Source organism: Cajanus cajan, chromosome 6 (genome assembly GCF_000230855.2).
Source record: "Cajanus cajan strain Asha chromosome 6, NIPB_CcT2T_4, whole genome shotgun sequence".
Taxonomy (NCBI): Eukaryota; Viridiplantae; Streptophyta; class Magnoliopsida; order Fabales; family Fabaceae; genus Cajanus; species Cajanus cajan.
In genome coordinates, this window is record NC_138522.1 from 6329375 (window position 1) to 6348306 (window position 18932).

Here is an 18932-nt window from a genome sequence, read left to right on the forward strand (position 1 = left end):
ATATTGCTAAAGAGAAAAAAATATGTTAGTTAAATTTTTTTTTAAAAAAATATCACGATTGATGGATATATCCTATGATGTTTCAAAAGAAACTGTGGGATGTGCTGTTCTCCATTTAACTGTAAATTTATTAAATTTGATTTTAAAAAAAATAAGGCAATGAAATAAATGAAAATAATGCGTGCAATTACAAGAGGAACTCTAGAGGATTGGATCCGATCCATGGACTTTTTTTTGACTGAATATATTTAATTCGTTACTAAGAAAATTAGTTAAGGTGACAATAATTTGTTCAAAATAAATTTATTAACGATTGCATTTTAATTGAACTATTCAAAGTTTCAAACTGTCGGTATACCTTTTCTCTTGGTAATAGTTTCCATATATACTCACTACTAATAAAGGGAAGGGTCCCTTTATTCACTATTTATATTCTTTTAGAATGCGGTTTTAATAATTTAAGTCAGTTTAAAAACAACATATATACACACAGTATGCAAATGTTTCTCCTTTTTCATGCATCTGTCGCATTGCCTCAGAACTCATAATATAATCACATAAGTAAATTTTTTTAAAAAGTTAACGGCAAAGGGCCAGTCAATAGGTAATATTTAAATAACTTATGAAAAGTTTCAAGTGCCAGCCTACCACCAAAATTTGCCAGTGTCATTATAAGAAACCCGGAATGATCACAAATTGTAGTCTCTTTCAAATATTGGTTTTCGTAGGTATTTTTAATACATGACTTGTGAAAAAAGAATTGGATAGGCTGCAATTAAGTTGTGAAAAATTCCATTCATTACCTATAATAAACGAAAAAACAAAAGCCTCATATTCACTTTTCACGGACGTTTTATTCTATTTCAATTGGCATGACATTGTATGTTGAAATATTTTATAACTATTTTTACGAGAATACTTGATATTTCCTCAGAATTGAGAGTGAAATATTGCTAGTCGTACTCTAAAACAGACTTAAAGGAATAGCTTTTGCTTTTAAGAATATTCGCTTGGTTACTCAAATGCAACTGAAATCACACGGTGAATTTGTACAATCGAAAGAACATTTGCACGAGCATCCAAACATTTAATTTTCAAATTCACTTAAAAAAAAAACTTAAAAATATTAATTTAGGAACGTCATGTAACGATTTTCACTTCAATATACCTTTTGCGATATTCAGTATTCACGTGCAGAACAACAACGCTCCTAGTCCTAAGTAATATCAGAATGCCCAAAATTTTGTATACCCTGCATTTTCCAAAACCGAGACTTTAACATCACAAAATTTGGCGTAGTGCTTGTTCAGCAATAAAATTTATACCAATAAATCTGGTTTTCAAGTTGGCTGAAGTTTCATATTTTAAAGTTATGCGTCTAAGATTGATTGGACCTGGCTCCCAGATATGGGCAGCTTCAGATATCTCCCAGTACCATGTGTATCGAATGGCTTGAAAATGTATTTCACGAAAAATGAGTTAATCCTACCTTCCCCAAGTTTGAGACACCTTTTGCCCAGTATTTATCCCAAGTGACTCAACGAAACATTCAGGTCACAAGAAGCCAATTACAAAAAGTCATCAATAACCCAAAAGTGTGGCAACGAATTACCTGAACTTTCCGCTTCCAACCACATGTAACTAAGTGAAACATTACTCTACATTGCAAGAAATTGGTTTAAACTGGAAGTTCTCTTCAGAAGCTAGGCCTCAAACCATGTTGGGCCTCTGCGGGAGCAGTAGATTATAAAACTTATCATGCAAGAAGAAATTCCTTCCCTTGTTATCAACGGCCTTTTTCCAACCACACCATCCCCCATTAACTATTTTCTTCAGATCTTCAGTACCTGTATAGTGCGGATCTAGTATTAAAAATGCACAATCTCCACTTGCTTCATTGTAATCCACTCCCAAGAGTGTATATGCAAGTACACCACCACCTGCATTTAGAAACCAAACCGTTGAGAGACAAAATTAGTCATAGCCTCCCTTACCAAAAACTTCCAATAGCAATACATACAAACATAACACAAATTATATCGAAAAGAATATGCAAATGAAATATATACTGAATCAAATCAATTGTACTTGGTAAGGACTCGCATGAACTAGTTTTTGGTTCAGTTAACTGGTGTAAGAAAATGCAAACCAGAGAGAGTCCTTGTACTTAAGGTAATTTATTCGAACCTAGAGACGTGCTATGCTCACCATCCTCTCAATCCACCCTCCCTCCTTTCTCTAACCCTCAATTGACGTTATGAAGCAACTGAGCTTGTCCAAGACCTCGTCCCAGACAACACCAGTCCCTCTGCCACCGCTGAAGAGGTCCTCATCAAGTTCCCTGGTGCCATTCTCCACCTCATCAAGTACAGTGATGAGCCTGCCTAAAGCACCTTCCTATCATTTCTCTGCCAGAGCCAGAACATCAACACCATTTACGCCTTCATACTCACTGGCATGATCCAATTAGTACCAGGCTTCAGTCAAAGTCAACTCCCCACATGCACCACTACTACTATTGTGTCCCCAAGGAAGATTCTAACTTCAGTAACAAGGTGCAGAAGATTATTGCGATGACCAGAATGCAAGGACAAGGGGAGAGTTCCACCTTGCTGAGCTATGTTTTTGCAGAGCACAGCAGCTTCTCAAAGTAGGAAGGGTCAGAAAGAAGTTGGGATTCTTATTAATTTTAAGCGAGAGGAGATTTAGTGGATTTGTTTATAATGTTAACCAAATTGGATTGCCAGTTTGGTCCATGAACTGTTTTGAAAATTTAATTCAGATCATTTAACTGTTATAAAAAACTAATCCAGATTATTTAACTGTTTTAAATGTAGGGCCCGATAGTCCACCTGTTCCTCCACCATAGTATGATATTGTCCGCTTTGGGCTAGACCCGCATGGTATTGTTTTTGGGCTCCTTTCCAAAAGGCCTCATACTATATGGAATGGTAGACACCCTTATAAACTAGCCAATGTTCCTTCATTTTACAGATGTGGGACTTGGGATGAATCCCAACAAACCTCCCCTCAGACCAAGGACCACATGTCTCGTGACCTCCTCCCCTCAAGCGATAATCCGCTACCATCTTGTACCGCCGTTAACTCTACGGGACACGCCGCCTGAACACCACAATATCAGGAAGACTTTCGACACAAGGCACCAAGTTCGGATCTCCATCGCGAGGCACAACACTGAGGGTCTTCCCGCATCAAACCCAGACGAACCCAGCTGATATGCTAACTAAGACTGTTACAACTGACAAGCTGAGGCTCTGCACTACCTCAACTGGTCTTCAAGGATAATTGAAGATGAAGACGTTGCACTAGGCGAAGGAGCCGATGAACTCGATGCTTACAAGGAAGCTAACTAGAACTCAGACTCCAAGTGGGAGAATTGTTAAGTGTGTAGTCTAAGTTTTAGTCCCACATTGTTTAGCTTGTAATGCTTGCCTCCTCTTTATGCTATATATATAGAGGCACCTTGTAAGGTTCTAATGCATTAAAATAAAAACTCTTCCTAGTGTAACCGTGGATGTAGGTACATACATAGTGTGCTGAACCACGTAAATAGTTGTGTTCCTCTTTCCTTTTTATTCTCTTTTAATGCCTGTTGCCTAACATTAAAAGGTGCCGTTCAGTTTAGCTCAGTCTGGTTTGGTTCTCTGAACAAGCCCAAGATATACAGTTAAAAGCAAAAAATTATATATAGTTCACTAACCAATCATAACAGGTGTACTTTGGGTCTCAAAGTGCAATGCTAGCTCTCGACATTTTTCCGGAAGCTCAGCTCCAGATCTAACATTGATGACCTTGCAAGTAACCTGTTAAAGAAAGTAAACCACCCAACCAAATCATTGAGAACTCAATTAGGCTCAAAACAACACATATCTCATGAACTTTGTTCAGTAAAGGATCAAGAATTTAGATTCTAGTCTTTTTTGGGGTGGGAGGTTCAAAATATCTTGATTCTAGACCGAGAACCATAAGCTCAATGTCCAGTTGGGCCCAAAAACAGTTTAATAATAAATCTACAGTTGAAGTGTTGAATTGAACGTTAAGAAATGCTAAGATGAGCGAATACTTACACCTAGAAGTTTGTCCAAAACAAAGCTCAACTCGATGGCACCGATCCATTCTCGTGATCCAACAAAAGAAGGGTCTTTATCACCAATCTCAACAAGTGTCTGCTGTATTTCCCTGAGAAAGTTGTAGGTTTGTCAGGTCAAATCATGATCAAATGCATGAATATGACAAAACAAGATTTTGCTTGACATGAGTGAACTTCATCCAGAGTGCCAGACTGACTGATTCATCAAATTTTACACTTAAATGAAAAGCAAGCAACCCTTTAAAAGACCAATTAACAATTCATTACACAAGAAAAATAAAAATGTAGTAAAATTTTAAACCTGAAGAGACAATAAGGAAATAACAGAAGGAAAGGTATCTCCCCTCGAAAGAAAATCTACAATCAGAGGGGAGTGAATATAAATACCTATGAGAAGGAACTTCTATGGATGTATAGTTTTGGAGTCTGAACCATGAAATTATAGTCTGGAGAGAGCGGTACGCACAACCCCATCCCTATAAAAATCAATGTAAGTGATTTAGTATTAGATTGACTATATTGTAGTTTGCAGATGTAATGATATTTTGTTTTAAGATGTTCATTGACTGGACCAGAAGTCAGACACAGTAACTAGGGCATCAACACACAGACTGATTAGTTTTATGCCAAAGTAGAACCTAGTTTAGATAGGAAACACGAAAATTCTTCAACAACACAACTCAAGTCTAGTTATTTCAAGTGCTAACTGCCATCAACCTTACATTTCCATGGTACATGTAAGTATTTTGTCACCTTATTGCAAAAGCATTTTTAGCAGTAATTCAATAGGAGAAATGTACTTATTAATGTTGCAGTTGCCTGTCAAATAATCTTAAAAAAAGGATTAAAATATTATCACTGAGGAAAAACCACAAGAACCTAACAGATGAGAAAGGAGCTTAAAAGCACAATAAAATGGAAACAAGAAGTGGGACTTGTTGAGTGACAGAAGGTCAAAAAGCAAAAATCCTGCTCCCAAATAATATGCATAAGATTACAAGTCATCCCAGAAGTAATAGTGAGAACAACAAATAAAGAAAGCTTTAAGTGAAAGCTAATAAAAATTGATTCACCAGCATTTGATTCCCCCAGACTACTTTTTAATGGGAAAAAAGTCATTGATCAATGTTAAGTAATTGATAATGCATTTGCAAAAGCTCAAATGGAAGCTTGATATAGTGGCCTGCCTGCAGCTCCTGAAAAATGGCTACTGAAGTGTCCTTCTATTTTAACATAGAGATCAGGTGCTACATATCAAAAGTCAGAATGGTAGCTCAACTATACAGGGCATTGGAACACTTCATTTTATATGGCACAAAAAAAGTGATCCTGTTCCAGAATCCAGACCTTGTCCAGGCAGCAGTAGCCAAGTCATATAACATTTTTTATTTGAAATAGCAGAAAGGATTTGGCAACTCAAGGAAAGACCAATGACGCCAAGTCTATGTTTCCACAAGTTGCATTCTTTGGGCAGCTACACATCAGATGACCTTCTCTTTCACTTATTCTCATTTCCTTTCATTGGTGATCGTAAGTTCTAATTTCATATACAATAACTTTGTCATTCATAGTTTCATGCAGCATTATACACAAAAAGTCACACTATTAATAGACTGATTTTATTTTATTTTTATTATGATTTTCACAGACAAATAAGTTGGAATGTATTTAAAAGATTACTTAAAAAAGAGAAACTTTCACCATCATACTTTTCATCATTTAAAAAAAAACGTTTTCCCTGTATCTAAACCATAATTTGCAACTGCATAAACACGATTATGTTAATCAGATAATCTTTAACCACTCAGCAGTAACAAATGACGTTTGTCTGTGTTCAAACTTAAATATCCACCACTTAGATGTGTAATTTCAATGGAGGTCAAGAAGATAAAGATTAGATGTTAGTTCATAACATGTTACAACCATTAGCGAGGAGAAGAATTGTAATTACCGAATCATTATAACCATCCTGAAGATAATGAAAGTATTCATAGGAACCTTGAACAAGGGAAACAGTTCCCCCAGTAACTGCATAAACCACAACCATTTCAAACGAAAAAATAAAAAGAATTACATTCAGAATGAGAGCACAGACCATAACAGCAACTTACCTCCACTACTTGGAATCCCAGTGTGAACATTTTTGAGTAACGTTGAACCTAATATTACCCATGGATATTATGAAACTTAGAACATATGATATATGTTAAGGAGTTAGTATTAGACAATAGAATATGTAAAGATTCAATCGCAATCATAATCCTCAGCACTTATAGAGCATATAGAACTTCCCATTCAAATGTATATATTACCTTTCTGCAAAGAGACAATATCATTTTTCTTCAATTTTGAAAAATCCAAGGCATTAGAAATTCTTAGAAGGGGACGGTCATAAGGTAATCCCAACCTTGAGTGCAAGGATCTCCTAACTTCAACTGCAGAAAGCATGAACAATTCATAGATCACTAATACTAACACATGCTGACAGCATAAATTATCAGGCAGATTTGAAAAGCCCAAAGAGTCAATAGATACATTACTCTCTTAAATTTAGAAACAGCATATAATATAGCTTCATTATATATTTTCAATCGACAAGTAAATCATAAAAGAATCATCCTATCATTGCCAGTGTTCAACAGCATACCTTGCTTCATTTCTGTCTCCCCAAAACTCAGTTCATAGAAAACAGTTATTGGGTGCAGAATCCCAGGAGGACTAAAGTGATAAGATTTTAACTGACAAATAAATAAATTGAAAGTCAACCAAAAGAACAATATGTATTAAAAACATAAGTGGAAAGAAAACTTTATTATGAAGAATCAATATAAACTAAATTAAATAATAAAAAGTAAAAAAAAACAGAAATTATATTATTCACAAATAAAATAAACTTATTTCATGAATTTGACCTAATTGGTCACTAATATTAATCATCAGGGTGTTTCTTGAAAGTAGAACAATGCTTTTTCACATAACATAATTTCATTATGACAGAATATGTAGCAGGATAGGTTCAGCCAAAAATTTATAGCATGAGTGCCTCGCATCATTATATACTAATTACTAACTTTGTCCTCCAAATACTCATAATCCTTGGTATCTATCAAGTTGATATAGGTCTGGCTTTCTTAACCATTTAAACTTGAACCATCCCAAAATTATAAAACAGATCTTCATAAATTTGAAAGTTCAGATGAACACTGTTATATGTAATTAACCTGGTGCATTATTGGTGGGCTGTATCATACAAATAAATAATGTACATATTTGAGAGTATATTACTCTTGCAAGACAAACGCCAAAAGTCCATTTGAAAATTGTAATGATAAGATAGATAAGTCATTTTACATCCATTAACTAAGAAGGAGGATCAAGATCTTCTACAGTTCAAATTCTAACTGTATGGCCTGGAGTTCAATTCCATGACAATAAGTTTTTAGGTATATTTAAAAAGTTTTATTTTTCTATAAATTTATATATTTTTAATGGTTGGGACTTGAGATCATCTGCAACTGAAATTTGAACAGCAGAGGATCCTGAGCCATAGAAGGATGATCTTCTTGTGAATTGGAATAGTGGGGGAATAGTAGAACCTTGGAAAGCTTATGTGCGGGAAAGATGAATACATTGCCTCACCCGAGGATGTTGTGCCAAAAGGTTAGGCAACATCAACTTCTGCACTACATTTAACTGGTCAACTAAGCCAGGGATGATTAAACTTGAAACTGCATATTTCAGTGGAAGCTCCCTAGAAGAATAGCAGAGTACATCTAGCTTAATATCCACAGTAAGGAGTCTAGTTTCTTCCTGGACTGAAAGCAATAATTCAACTTCAATTAAGAAATGCTAAAACACAAAGTTAAAAGTAAATCGTATTTCTCAATGAGCAAATATTGGACATCAAATACAATCCTCAAATCCAAACCTGGAAAGTATTCTGCAACAGGCACGGTAGAAGCTGATGATGACCCTAAGCTATTAAAGAGAACACTAACTTGGATAGTATCTGCATTCTAAGAAGAAGAAAATTTCACAAAATGGATGGTGGTAGTCATTTGACAATTCATGAAGTACATGGCAGAAAGGAAAAATAAAGACAAGATAAAAAAAAAATTATAAATACTATCAGAAAATATAAGAAAAAACTAAAAAGTTGAAAGAAAAGGGGAGAAATATTACAAAGAATATCCTAAGCTTTTATGTTACCTCTGCAGAAAAAACTGGTGAGCCTGCTTTACTGCTGATGGAAAAGTATGAACATGATAGTGAGCTTGCACTGAAGCCATCTTCACCCTCAGACAAAGGCTTGATCTTGGAAAGGTCTGTGTAAAAGTCTAATTGTAAACCTCGAATTATGATAGGGGGTATATCCTGAGAGGTTTTGTTAGACGTTTCCAACATGTACACAGCCTGAGGATCTCTTAACTTGGCAACAACAGCTTCAGTAGCCTGTACATATGCTTTCTCAACATCTGCAGAACAAATTTGCCCAAAATTTATGGCATTTAGAACCTAATGATTGTGATAGATGCATCTTAGATAATTCACAGCTGTCCAAATAATATCATGTGCATCATCTGTACACTAAAACCTACACAATTTCTATTACATTAACATTGAACTGATGAATTTCACATATTGACTCCCAGCAGTTGTGTGGAATTCAGAATTTGTACGCAGGATCTTAGTTCATTGTCCAGTGTACCCTATACTTTGTAACCCACATTATTTTGTCTCTCTCATATGTAATAATATGTTGGTTCTATTTAGAAAAATCTTCTCCATAAATATTTATAGAAAAATTATATAAAAAGGTAAACTGAATTGAGCTTCTCTTGTAAGGTAACAACAACTTATGTACTTAATTTTCATAGAAACTCTCTCATCTAACTTCTCCAAAAGATGAAGTGCAAAAGTTGATTTTAGCTAATGGGAGGAAGCTCAGTTCATTTTACCTTTTTTATGTTCTTCTCCTATAAGTGCTTATAGAGAAGTTTATTCAAACATGGTATTATTCTATAACATCTTGAACTCAATTAAAGTACTTTCAGCTAGAAATTTCATTGTACCTCACAAGTTGAGTCATGTGCTCAACAACTCCATCAACAAAAGGTACTACTCAATCAACATAAGACAAGAGAGCCGAACTTGAACATGGTATCCTGCTCAATCACTACTTTACACCTCTATGTATTGCCTTTATGTTTCTCACAAAGCCCAAACTCTACTTAGTTCAATAATAGGGCAATTCAAAATTTAAGTAAACATAAAATAAAACCATCTAAGGAGACGTTTAGAAGAACTTCCAAGGACCTTAATTGGACTTAGGTTTGATTGGATAAAGTTTTTCATTAAAACTTTCATGAGGAAAAAAAAAAGGAAAAATGAAATAAGTTTCTTTATGATCTAAAATTAGCTTATACATAAGTTAATTTGTAAAAATTCTCTCATAGTTTCTCTATAAACTTATTTTTAACTTTTGCATAAGCTAGTTTTAGCTTATGCAGCTTATTTACTTCTCCTAGAAGTGGTTAAGGGGAAGTTTATCCAAAGAGACCTTATCCTACTGACCCAAGAACTCTAGCAAGTGTTTGGTTAAAATTATAAAAGTGGCTTATGAATTATGATCTTCCTATTAGCTCCGTTTAAAATCTCAAATGCAAACCTAAAGCGACGTGTATAACCTACAATTACAGAATACAATATAGTCAATCAGATATCATCAATCAACAACTTCGTTAGAGAGAGCGAGGATAAGCGAAACGTACCAGTTGGATTTTTGAGAGCATAATAGAGCGGCAACTTAATCGGAAGCTCACAGTGAAGCAAGCAACCGTTCTCCCACACATACTTCTCCGGATGCTGTTCCTCTATCACCGACGTAACAGCTTCGAGGCTCGCCGCATTTCCACTCTCAGACACGAAAAACCGCAGGTCGCCGGAATGCGAACCGCGAACTGCTCCGATCACCGGCCGCTCCGTTCCTTCGCCGTAGAGAAGGCTCCTCAACGCACGTGCGGCGTCCACGGGCGCACGAGCGTCGGCTTCTCCGTCGCCGGAAGCTAGGGCGCCGATGACCTCGAAGCCTTTGGGGATGAGTGTCCGAAGGTCGTGCGATTCGTTGGGGAAATCGGAGGGGAGGGCGTGGACGCGGCGGAGGAAGGAAGCGACGGTGAGTGGCGGGAAGAATGGGGATCCGATAAGCCAGAAATGGATTTCCGGGTCGGATCCTTTGGTGTTTAGTTGCTTCGGGTTGCATAGCAGTCTCACGTTGCGATTGCTATCACCCGCCATCAAAATCCTCTTTCTTCTGTCCAAATTTCAATTCAATAAAACAATGGAATCAGAGGTAAAGTTATACAATATTTTTACACTAACGTATATAACATTTAAATTATAGAACGTAGTCAACGTACTACACTGATTTATTTATTTATTTATTTTAATTATGCTCACATTCTTTCTACTTCATCCGCTTACATTATTTTTATTTCATTCCAGTAAAATATAATTTTAAAGTTTATAATAATTCTAATATTATAAATTTAAATTATCTTTTAAAAATAAAATAAATTCTTCATTTTTATTATTTCTTATAACTATATAACCATATTATTTATGACATTTTATAAAATTTTATACCAAAAATTAATCATATAATTATTTTTAAATTGCCAAGTAAAATAAGATTTGGTTTTCAAAAATCTAAAGTTTGAGAATTGTGACAGAAAAAATGTGATTGGAACTAGAAATCCACGTCCCTACGTGTGTTTCAATAGTACAGTTGCACCATTAATTTTAAAAAGAAAATTGATAGATCATCCGAAAGAATATTTCAAAAATCTGAATGATTAAAATATTAATTTAAATTATAAAATATTAAATTAAGTAATTATTTTATAATAAATTTGTTAAAAAAATATTAATATTTTAATGCAAGTATTTTTTGTTATTTTTTTTGTTTTCCCTAAATTTATAATTTGAATCTAATGCTCTAAAATTTTCAATTTTTGTTATTTATTGGTTAGTTTCCTTTTTTATATTTAGTCCCTTTTGGAGTTATTTTTCCTTTTCGATTAGTATTTCCTCTTTTTTAATGTAATATTTATAATTTTATTTTCATATATATAACAATAGTTATTTTTTTAATTAAATTATCTCTAGTGATTCAAGGTCTTAGGTTTGCTGCTTTATATTACTCAAATTAATTATTTTTATTAATATTTATTTTTTGTTCATTCTATTCAAATGATTTATATAAATTTAATAATTTTTAATATATAAATTACAAAATCACAATTAATTAATCTGCATTTTGTGTGAGAGAGGTCATATAAGGCCATATCTTAATTCGTATTCATATCTCTAATCAAGTTGACATTTATTAAGGTTGTCTCCGTCACCTCCGTAGTTCACTTCTTCCATTCAAAACCAAACTCTGCTTTCGACGGATCTCCCCTCAATTTGAAGGGGGGATGCAAGGAGTATAACATGGCCAAACAATTGACGGTGAATAAGTTTGTTATGAAATTGATTAGTTTCTATCATGCATAATTAGTTAGCTTTAGAAGTATATGCGCTCAATTGTATCTATACCTGTTGAATCATTAATTGAATCAAGATATTTTTTAGTTTTCAAAATAACTTAAAAAAATAAAGGTATAAGATCACGAGAAGGTTTCCAATTATAATGCGTGAATGATTGACCACAATTTATGGAAGGCCAATATCATCCATGGCAGCAAACAATTCTTGTTTCCCATAAAAGCCTAGCAGAAAGCACCTTACAAGTTACATCAAACAACAGTTCATCCGCATATATCTGATAGATATCTACATACTACTTCATGCCACTTATTTCATGGAGAATACCATAAGAATTTTCAACATTTGGAATCAACCTCTGCGTTTCTGAATCAAAGCACATGAATGTAAATTTTTAGTTCATTCATTCTATCCAACTGTGCTAGGTTCTATTCTATGTAACTGCAATCTCAACAACTATAACCATTCAAACAGTAGCACAAAAAATGCATAACAAGTCAACCTACTCTAGGAGGCTTTGGTACAGCTCTTACAACTACTGGAAAAAATAGGGTTCGTTAGCATGGGTATATGTCCCAGAACATGTACACTTGGGAACAGATAAAACAAAATCATTCTGTTGTTGAACACCCTGAAAAGCCAACTTGGATGAATATGAAGAACGGAACTTCTTTTGAAGCCAAAGAGATTTCGGAAAACAGATAGAATTGTTATCTGAATCGAGAATTTTTTGATCTAGATGTGCACAATTGCATCTCTCTTCCTTGGAGGAATCCACTCCAGCACATGATGTCCCCGTAGTCTCTTGAAATGATCTATTCAGAAATCTTTCTCCTGAGCTGAGCAAATTCCCTTCGCAACTCCTCAAAGCCGTTACAGCATCCATTCCACAATCAGAGGTAGAGATTCTACCCTTCATCATGGGATTTTCAGAGTTGTAATCAGCATAATCTGATTCATTTCCTTGTTCATTGGATGATAATGACTTCTGTTGTCGAATTCTGCGTGAGCAACCGAAGATACTTAAAGATGATCTCTTCATCTTGGCATACTTAGAATCAGAAGCACATGGTGCATAAGTGATCCTCAACTCAATGTTGCAACCTAATAAGAACTGCAAGGAGCTTGCGATCACTTTCCATGACTTCTCAGCCTTTGATACATGGTGGCGATGGTGGAACTCCAACTCGGCAATAGCAAGACCTGAAAATTAGAGTATTGTTCATTCATTACTCAGTACCAAGTATATTTGGGAGAGTAGAACTAAAAGGAGTGCAGTATATTCACATAAAAAACTAGGTCAAGGATATAAATAGATAACCAAGATTATGGAAAAGAAGCTGAATTTGATAGCACATACTTGGTCGATCATAGATATAAATATTATCACTGTAAAACCTTTTTTTTTATCATTTGGGGGTAGCAAACTAAGATGAGAAAAATCCATACTGCAAATTACCGAGCAGATACTGGGAGTTCCTTGAAAGAAATCAATTTAGTCAATTAACAAGCAAATTTCTCAGAGAGAAAGTGTGACAAAAACACCAAACTTAACGGCAGAAAGTTATTATACTGTGGTGCAAGAATTTTTCAAATGAATGGAAAATGAGTAGCAAGACAAAAAAACAAAGAAAATTAGAAGTTGTACTGCGGTCAACATGAAGTGAAGACAACTTCCCCTTCTTCCTGAGAAAAGTTTTGAGCCAACCCGAATGACACATCTCTGTAGCTTTATACCAAATGGAATCCAATGTTCCTTGGTGATCCTCCGACACTCCTAATTTGTATGACTTGCTAGCACACAAGCCTGTAGCAAAATGTTCCAAGCTTTGACCTGTAGATAATGTATTGCAGATATCACCATTTTTATCCATTTAAGTAATAACTTGGAATTTTCAACCTGACAAAACCACTCCATTCTGCCAATCGCATCCCAAACACCAAGGGAGAAAAGGAATTGAAAAAACTGTAATAAGCCAAGGAAAAAAGAGTCAAGCTCACCTCCATTGCATGCACCTCTCAGACTCAACTTGATATCATTTGCATCCACAGATGGATAATCTGCTGAGCTTAACTGTAGGAGAGCTACGGTGAACCATGTTGTTTGATTCTTTGAAATTCTTAACTGCTTCTCAGTTTCAGAAAGTATTTTCAATGCATTGTTTAGTTTCTGCAGATCAGCTTCCGCTATGACAGAGAAAAGTAACCAGTCAGCAACAGAAATAAGATATGACCAGAACAGTGTTTTGTCAGAGAAACACAAGCATGAACTGCAAAAATGATAAAAAGCCAATGTATTTGCTTAAAGTTAAATAGAATGATAAATTATACTTTAAACACTTACATGTGTATCTCCTAGAAAATCTACTTCTGACTTCAGAACCGCCATTTTCACATTTCCCTGCAAGGATGTCCATAATGAGATTTGCCAGCTGTGATACAAGTTGCAAAGGATCTATCCTTGATCTCAACAGCTCTCGAGCTCTTATAACTGTATTTGAAGTGTCAGATGACAAAGCCAGATCCAACAAATCAAGCAACTCATCATCAGAAACGATCCCAGTCTGCAGAACATCAAAGGGGTAAGCCAGAATGCCAAGGAAAAAATGAAGTTAGTTTGGGGGAAATACATGTAAGGAACAAAAGCACTAGACCTACAAGTTCGTAAGCTAAAGAAATATTGATCTTTTTTCCAAGCAAACTCATCTGATCAAGCATCATTTCTGCATCCCTAACAGAACCACATGATTTTGCAGCAATAAAGTCCAAAGCGTCCTGTTCAAAATCCAGACCTTCTTCGACACAAATTTTTTCTAATCTGAATACAATGTCAGCATCTTTAACCTTCGGAAAGTGATACCTCTGAGCCCGGGAAAGTGCACTTCGAGGAAGCTTATCCAAATCAGGAGTGATCATCACAAAAACAACATGTTGAGAAATGTTCTCTACGCTACTTGAAATGCTTGCCCATGTCTCCTCATTCAATAACTGGCACTCATCAATAATGAAAACCTTAAAACGTGAGGAAGCTGGAGGGATGCTTGCATTCTTAATAAGGGATTTAACCTGGTCTTGTCTATTGATTCTCACAGAATCCACTTCCTTAACATCTATACATTTTCCTGAAAAGAACATAACACATTCTCTGCATAGGCCACATGGCCTTTGCTCCTCAACAGAGAGGCAATTCAGTGCAGCAGCAAAAATCCTAGAGGCCGATGTCTTGCCAGTACCACGTGGACCATGGAAGAGATAAAATGATGTTACCCTCCCTCTGGAAATGGCACCCAAGAGAGACCTTACTACCACATTTTGTCCCACCAAATCACAAAAAGATTTTGGCCTAAATTTCATAGATAAACTTCTAGGAGTTTCCAAATTTGGACTAATCCCACCACCATTGTGTCTCATGCTTCTGTGTGCATGAAGATCTGTCTCATCAACACGCAGCGATATCAAGGGACGGTCTTCTATCTCACCATATAGATTTGATCCTCTAAACCTTGGTGATTTTGACCAACAGCAGCTTACTCCACATCCATTATCATTATGATCTAAAACATCAACATCTTGATTTACGCCTACTGAAGTACTATGGGGAGAAAAAGCATCATAACCAGAAGGGCATGGACTTCCTACATGGCTAGCAATACTACCCACTACCTCTGATGGCTTCACTTGATTCTTGCGCAGAGACTTTTTGGCTGACTTACAGCAATCTATTTTCCCTAATTGAGATGATCTAGCTGTTGCTGTATAGCATAAACCCCCATCCTTGAAATTATTACTTGGAAGCACAACACAAGCCAAGTCCAACTCTCTACCCCCATGGTTGCTACCACAGCTTTCACTTGGTGATTTATTTCCTGAAATGCACTGGAGATTAGGCTTAGAGTAAACTAGTTCACCATCCTGTTTACCATCCTGACATGACATCCCACTAGGCTTCAACCTTGAGTTCAATATGCCAGAATTCAATACAAAGTCAGCATCATTGTGCTCCCTTTGTCCCTTAAAACCAAAGTTCCTTGATCTGAAAGCAGCATTATCATGCGAATCACCCGGCCGAGCAGCATCCGAAAACCGCAGGGAGATGTCATTACCAGAACCGTTTTCCCAGTGCACATTATCAACCAAAGAAGAGAGTTTGCTCATAGGGTTGGTTGACGGATCCCGCAATGACCTAACTCTCCTCAGTGCCACGAGAGTCTTAGAAATTGGAATATCAACTGAATGTCGTCGCCCTTCCATCATTATCTCACACTTTGAAAGTAAGAATCCACTAGAAACAGTGTAACCCCCCACCTACAAGACAAAGATAACATCAACACAGAGAGAGAGACTGGTTGGAGATGATCCATTTTCCACACACAGAATCTGTACTACAAAAAGGGGTGGGGGACATAAAACAACCCAGTAAAGCAAAGCACAAAAACGCAGTTCTTTACACCATTTCAAGAAAAGCGAAAAGCATAAAAAGGCAATGGGGTCAAAATAAATTAAAAGAAATGTATAAAAATTAAAAATTTATGTGTAACTTAACGTCAATACATGAATGATGAATCATTTAATTTAATGGCTAAAAAGGGCAACATAAAGAGTAGTAGAAAATGACCTTTAACAAGAAGAGAAGAACAACATAGAGCAATGAGTAATCCTAATCCCATTGTGGCACTGACGTTTCTTCTCCGCTGCAGTGCAAGCCAAGCCTAGTTGTTTACATTCCCACAGCATTATTAAAAGGAAAAAAAAATATTAAGAAATAAGAATGGTCAAAGAGAAAAGAAACTTAGGTGAGGAGAGAATCTGGAGTTCAAATTTCCACGACATAAAATATTTGAGCGAGAAAAGAAACAAAGCGAAACGACAAAGTGGGAAAGAGTAAAAAACGGTTTGATCAGAGACACGAACCTGGTAATGGAAAACACGAGCAGTACATTGTTTTGTTCAAGGAAAAAAGAAAAAGAGAAGAAGCGGTAGCGTAGAGAGCGGGTTGTTGAAAAACCTGAGTTGGCGGTGTTGAATGCGGGTAAGGGAAATATATAAGTAGAAGGAGGGAGAGTGGCAAAAGAGTAAATGTCATAAATGCGAGGGGCCATGGCTCGTGAGAGAGGAGCTTCATAACAAGAGAAGAGAGAGGGAACATAATTTTCCTTTTTTTTATTTTATTTTATTTTATCCTCCACCAATAAAATGGTAAATATAAAATTAAAAGAGTAAAATTGAAAATGAAAAATGCATAGTAATAAATATTATATAAAAAATTAAAAATGTACTTTTATTTTTGATGAGGTGTACTGTTTAGAGTTATTGGTTAGGGGGTTTGCTTGGTTGGCAGGTGAGGGAAGTGTCTCGACCAGCGCACCCTTTTCAGAAAGAGAGGTGGGGCTGGTAGGGGCAATATGGTAAAATGGGTGGAAAGGTTTCGGTTAATTTAGTTGAAGCAAATAAAGGTAAGAGTAGGGTCGGGGTGTTCAGAATGCAAATACGCATCCACCACCACGTTCCACACTTCACTTTCCCAGGTCTACCCCTCACTCTTCTATTATTACTAAAATCAATTTTGTTTTTTTATTTCATATTTCAATTATACATTTTATATTTCAAAAACCGAAATCTTTTAACTTACCCTTTTTTAATATATCTTCTTTTTTATTTTTTAATGTTTTACTTTTTATTACACTTCTACTTATTTTATTTGATTGTGGACACAATGATTAATTTTTCACATGAAAGACTATAATAGTGTGTTTGGATGAAGAATTTAAATGGAGTAATTCATTTATTTGATGAATTTCAAATTCTTTTAGGTAAAATACCTTGTTTGGATGAAAAATTTACAAGGAATTTGAAATTCAAACATTTGTAAAATTCTTTGAAAGTAGAATTTCAAATTCTCCCCAAAAAAAATAAAAATTTGAAATTCTTCATATTTTTTTCTTCTTATTTCACTTATATATTTTATCTTATCTCTTATCTCTTCATGTTTTTAATTATTTAATATTCAAAAATATTTTTAAAATTATTAAATATTATCTAATATTAATTTTTTAAATTATTAAATATTTAAAAATTAGCTAATATTTATTTTTATAAAATTTAATTTAAAAATCTCAACATATAAATATGTTTTTAAAAATAATTTTACCATGGTGGAATCAAATTATCATATTCAACCCAACAATTTAAAATTTGAAAATTTTAAATTGACTTATCCAAATAAAATATTTTAAGAATGATAGAAATTGAAATCAAAGTAATTCAAATACCAAGAATTTAAAATTCTTTGAATTTGTAAAATTTCTCATCCAAACACATCATAACTGTTTTCTTTACAACATACTATGTTATTTCATGTTTAATGCATATATTTAAATTCTAGACAATTTAACTATGAACACAAAATTATTATTATTTGTATTAATTAATATATATATATTTTTTAATTTTTAATCATTTATTTTGAACTAGTTATTAATCAATAGTTTAGATGACTCCGCTCTATTCATGAGATTTATTTTAATTTTCTTTATTATTGTCATCAACATACATTACATTAGTAGCAGATTTCAATAAATTACTCACACCAAATTACAGTACTAAAATAAAACGCATTAAATACTTTTAAGATTTTTAAAATATTATATTTCTATTTTTGTACTGTATTTACTACTAAATATTAACTGTTTATAGTTTCTAGGTGAAAAAAAAAAACGCGTTGATTGTCATTAATAATCTTTCTACTTAATATATGCATTTCTTCTGTTTTATTTACTTGCATGTTTAAACTAAAAAATGTCAACCCGAAAAAAACTAAAAAAATGTTTAATTTTAATTATTATTTTGCAATAACAATGAAGTCTAAATATTTTTACTTGTTGTATCTTTAACTATTTATTATGCAGTGAAAGTTAAAAAATAATAATAGATAATTAAAAATATAATTAGTATAAAAATAAATAATAATTAAAATTTTATATAATAATTTTTAAAAAATTAAAATGCTAATTTTATTTCTTAATTCATCGAAATGTTGAACGTCAAATAAAATAAAATGATACCTGGGAGTATTACTATGTTACTTTATTTATATCCCAAAAAAATTGTTCCAGGAGTGGCAAAAAGTAAAAAACAAAAAAACAAAAAACAATGTTAATTTAATTTCTGTAAAATAACGCTACCCACATATAACTACATTAAAATTTAGACTACCTAAAATGAAAGTCACACTTTAAGAAGTAAAGAATATATTATTGCCAGATGACAGAATTAA

General features: G+C 34.3%; 2 protein-coding genes across 4 annotated transcripts; both read right to left on the reverse strand.

The window, feature by feature from the left end:
- Positions 1-1281: 1281 nt before the first annotated feature.
- On the reverse strand, positions 1282-10473 carry LOC109815459 (Peptidase C78, ubiquitin fold modifier-specific peptidase 1/ 2). 2 transcript variants are annotated; one of them, XR_014434486.1, is made up of 13 exons: positions 9883-10473; positions 8321-8586; positions 8040-8127; positions 7751-7926; positions 6759-6849; positions 6424-6546; positions 6223-6270; positions 6063-6139; positions 4499-4587; positions 4089-4200; positions 3722-3824; positions 3550-3617; positions 1799-1940 (listed from the first exon to the last, which is right to left on the reverse strand). XR_014434486.1 is itself a non-coding variant. In XM_020380184.3 (12 exons), the coding sequence occupies exons 1-12, from the start codon at positions 10406-10408 to the stop codon at positions 1711-1713; spliced, it is 1929 nt and encodes a 642-aa protein (XP_020235773.1). In that variant the 5' UTR covers positions 10409-10471; the 3' UTR covers positions 1282-1710. The 2 variants fall into 2 exon arrangements, 1 of the variants encoding a protein (XP_020235773.1); XM_020380184.3 differs by lacking the exon at positions 3550-3617 and having other exon boundaries at positions 1282-1940; positions 9883-10471.
- A 1326-nt stretch (positions 10474-11799) lies between these two features.
- Positions 11800-16754, reverse strand: LOC109815443 (protein STICHEL-like 2). Of its 2 annotated transcripts, none has more exons than XM_029274793.2 (7): positions 16571-16754; positions 16275-16350; positions 14318-15964; positions 14004-14223; positions 13661-13846; positions 13308-13493; positions 11800-12862 (listed from the first exon to the last, which is right to left on the reverse strand). In XM_029274793.2, exons 3-7 carry the CDS (start codon positions 15911-15913, stop codon positions 12195-12197), a joined length of 2856 nt encoding a protein of 951 aa, XP_029130626.1. In that variant the 5' UTR covers positions 15914-15964; positions 16275-16350; positions 16571-16754; the 3' UTR covers positions 11800-12194. The 2 variants fall into 2 exon arrangements, with proteins under 2 accessions (XP_029130626.1, XP_020235756.1); XM_020380167.3 differs by having other exon boundaries at positions 16275-16368.
- Between the last annotated feature and the right edge of the window lie 2178 nt (positions 16755-18932).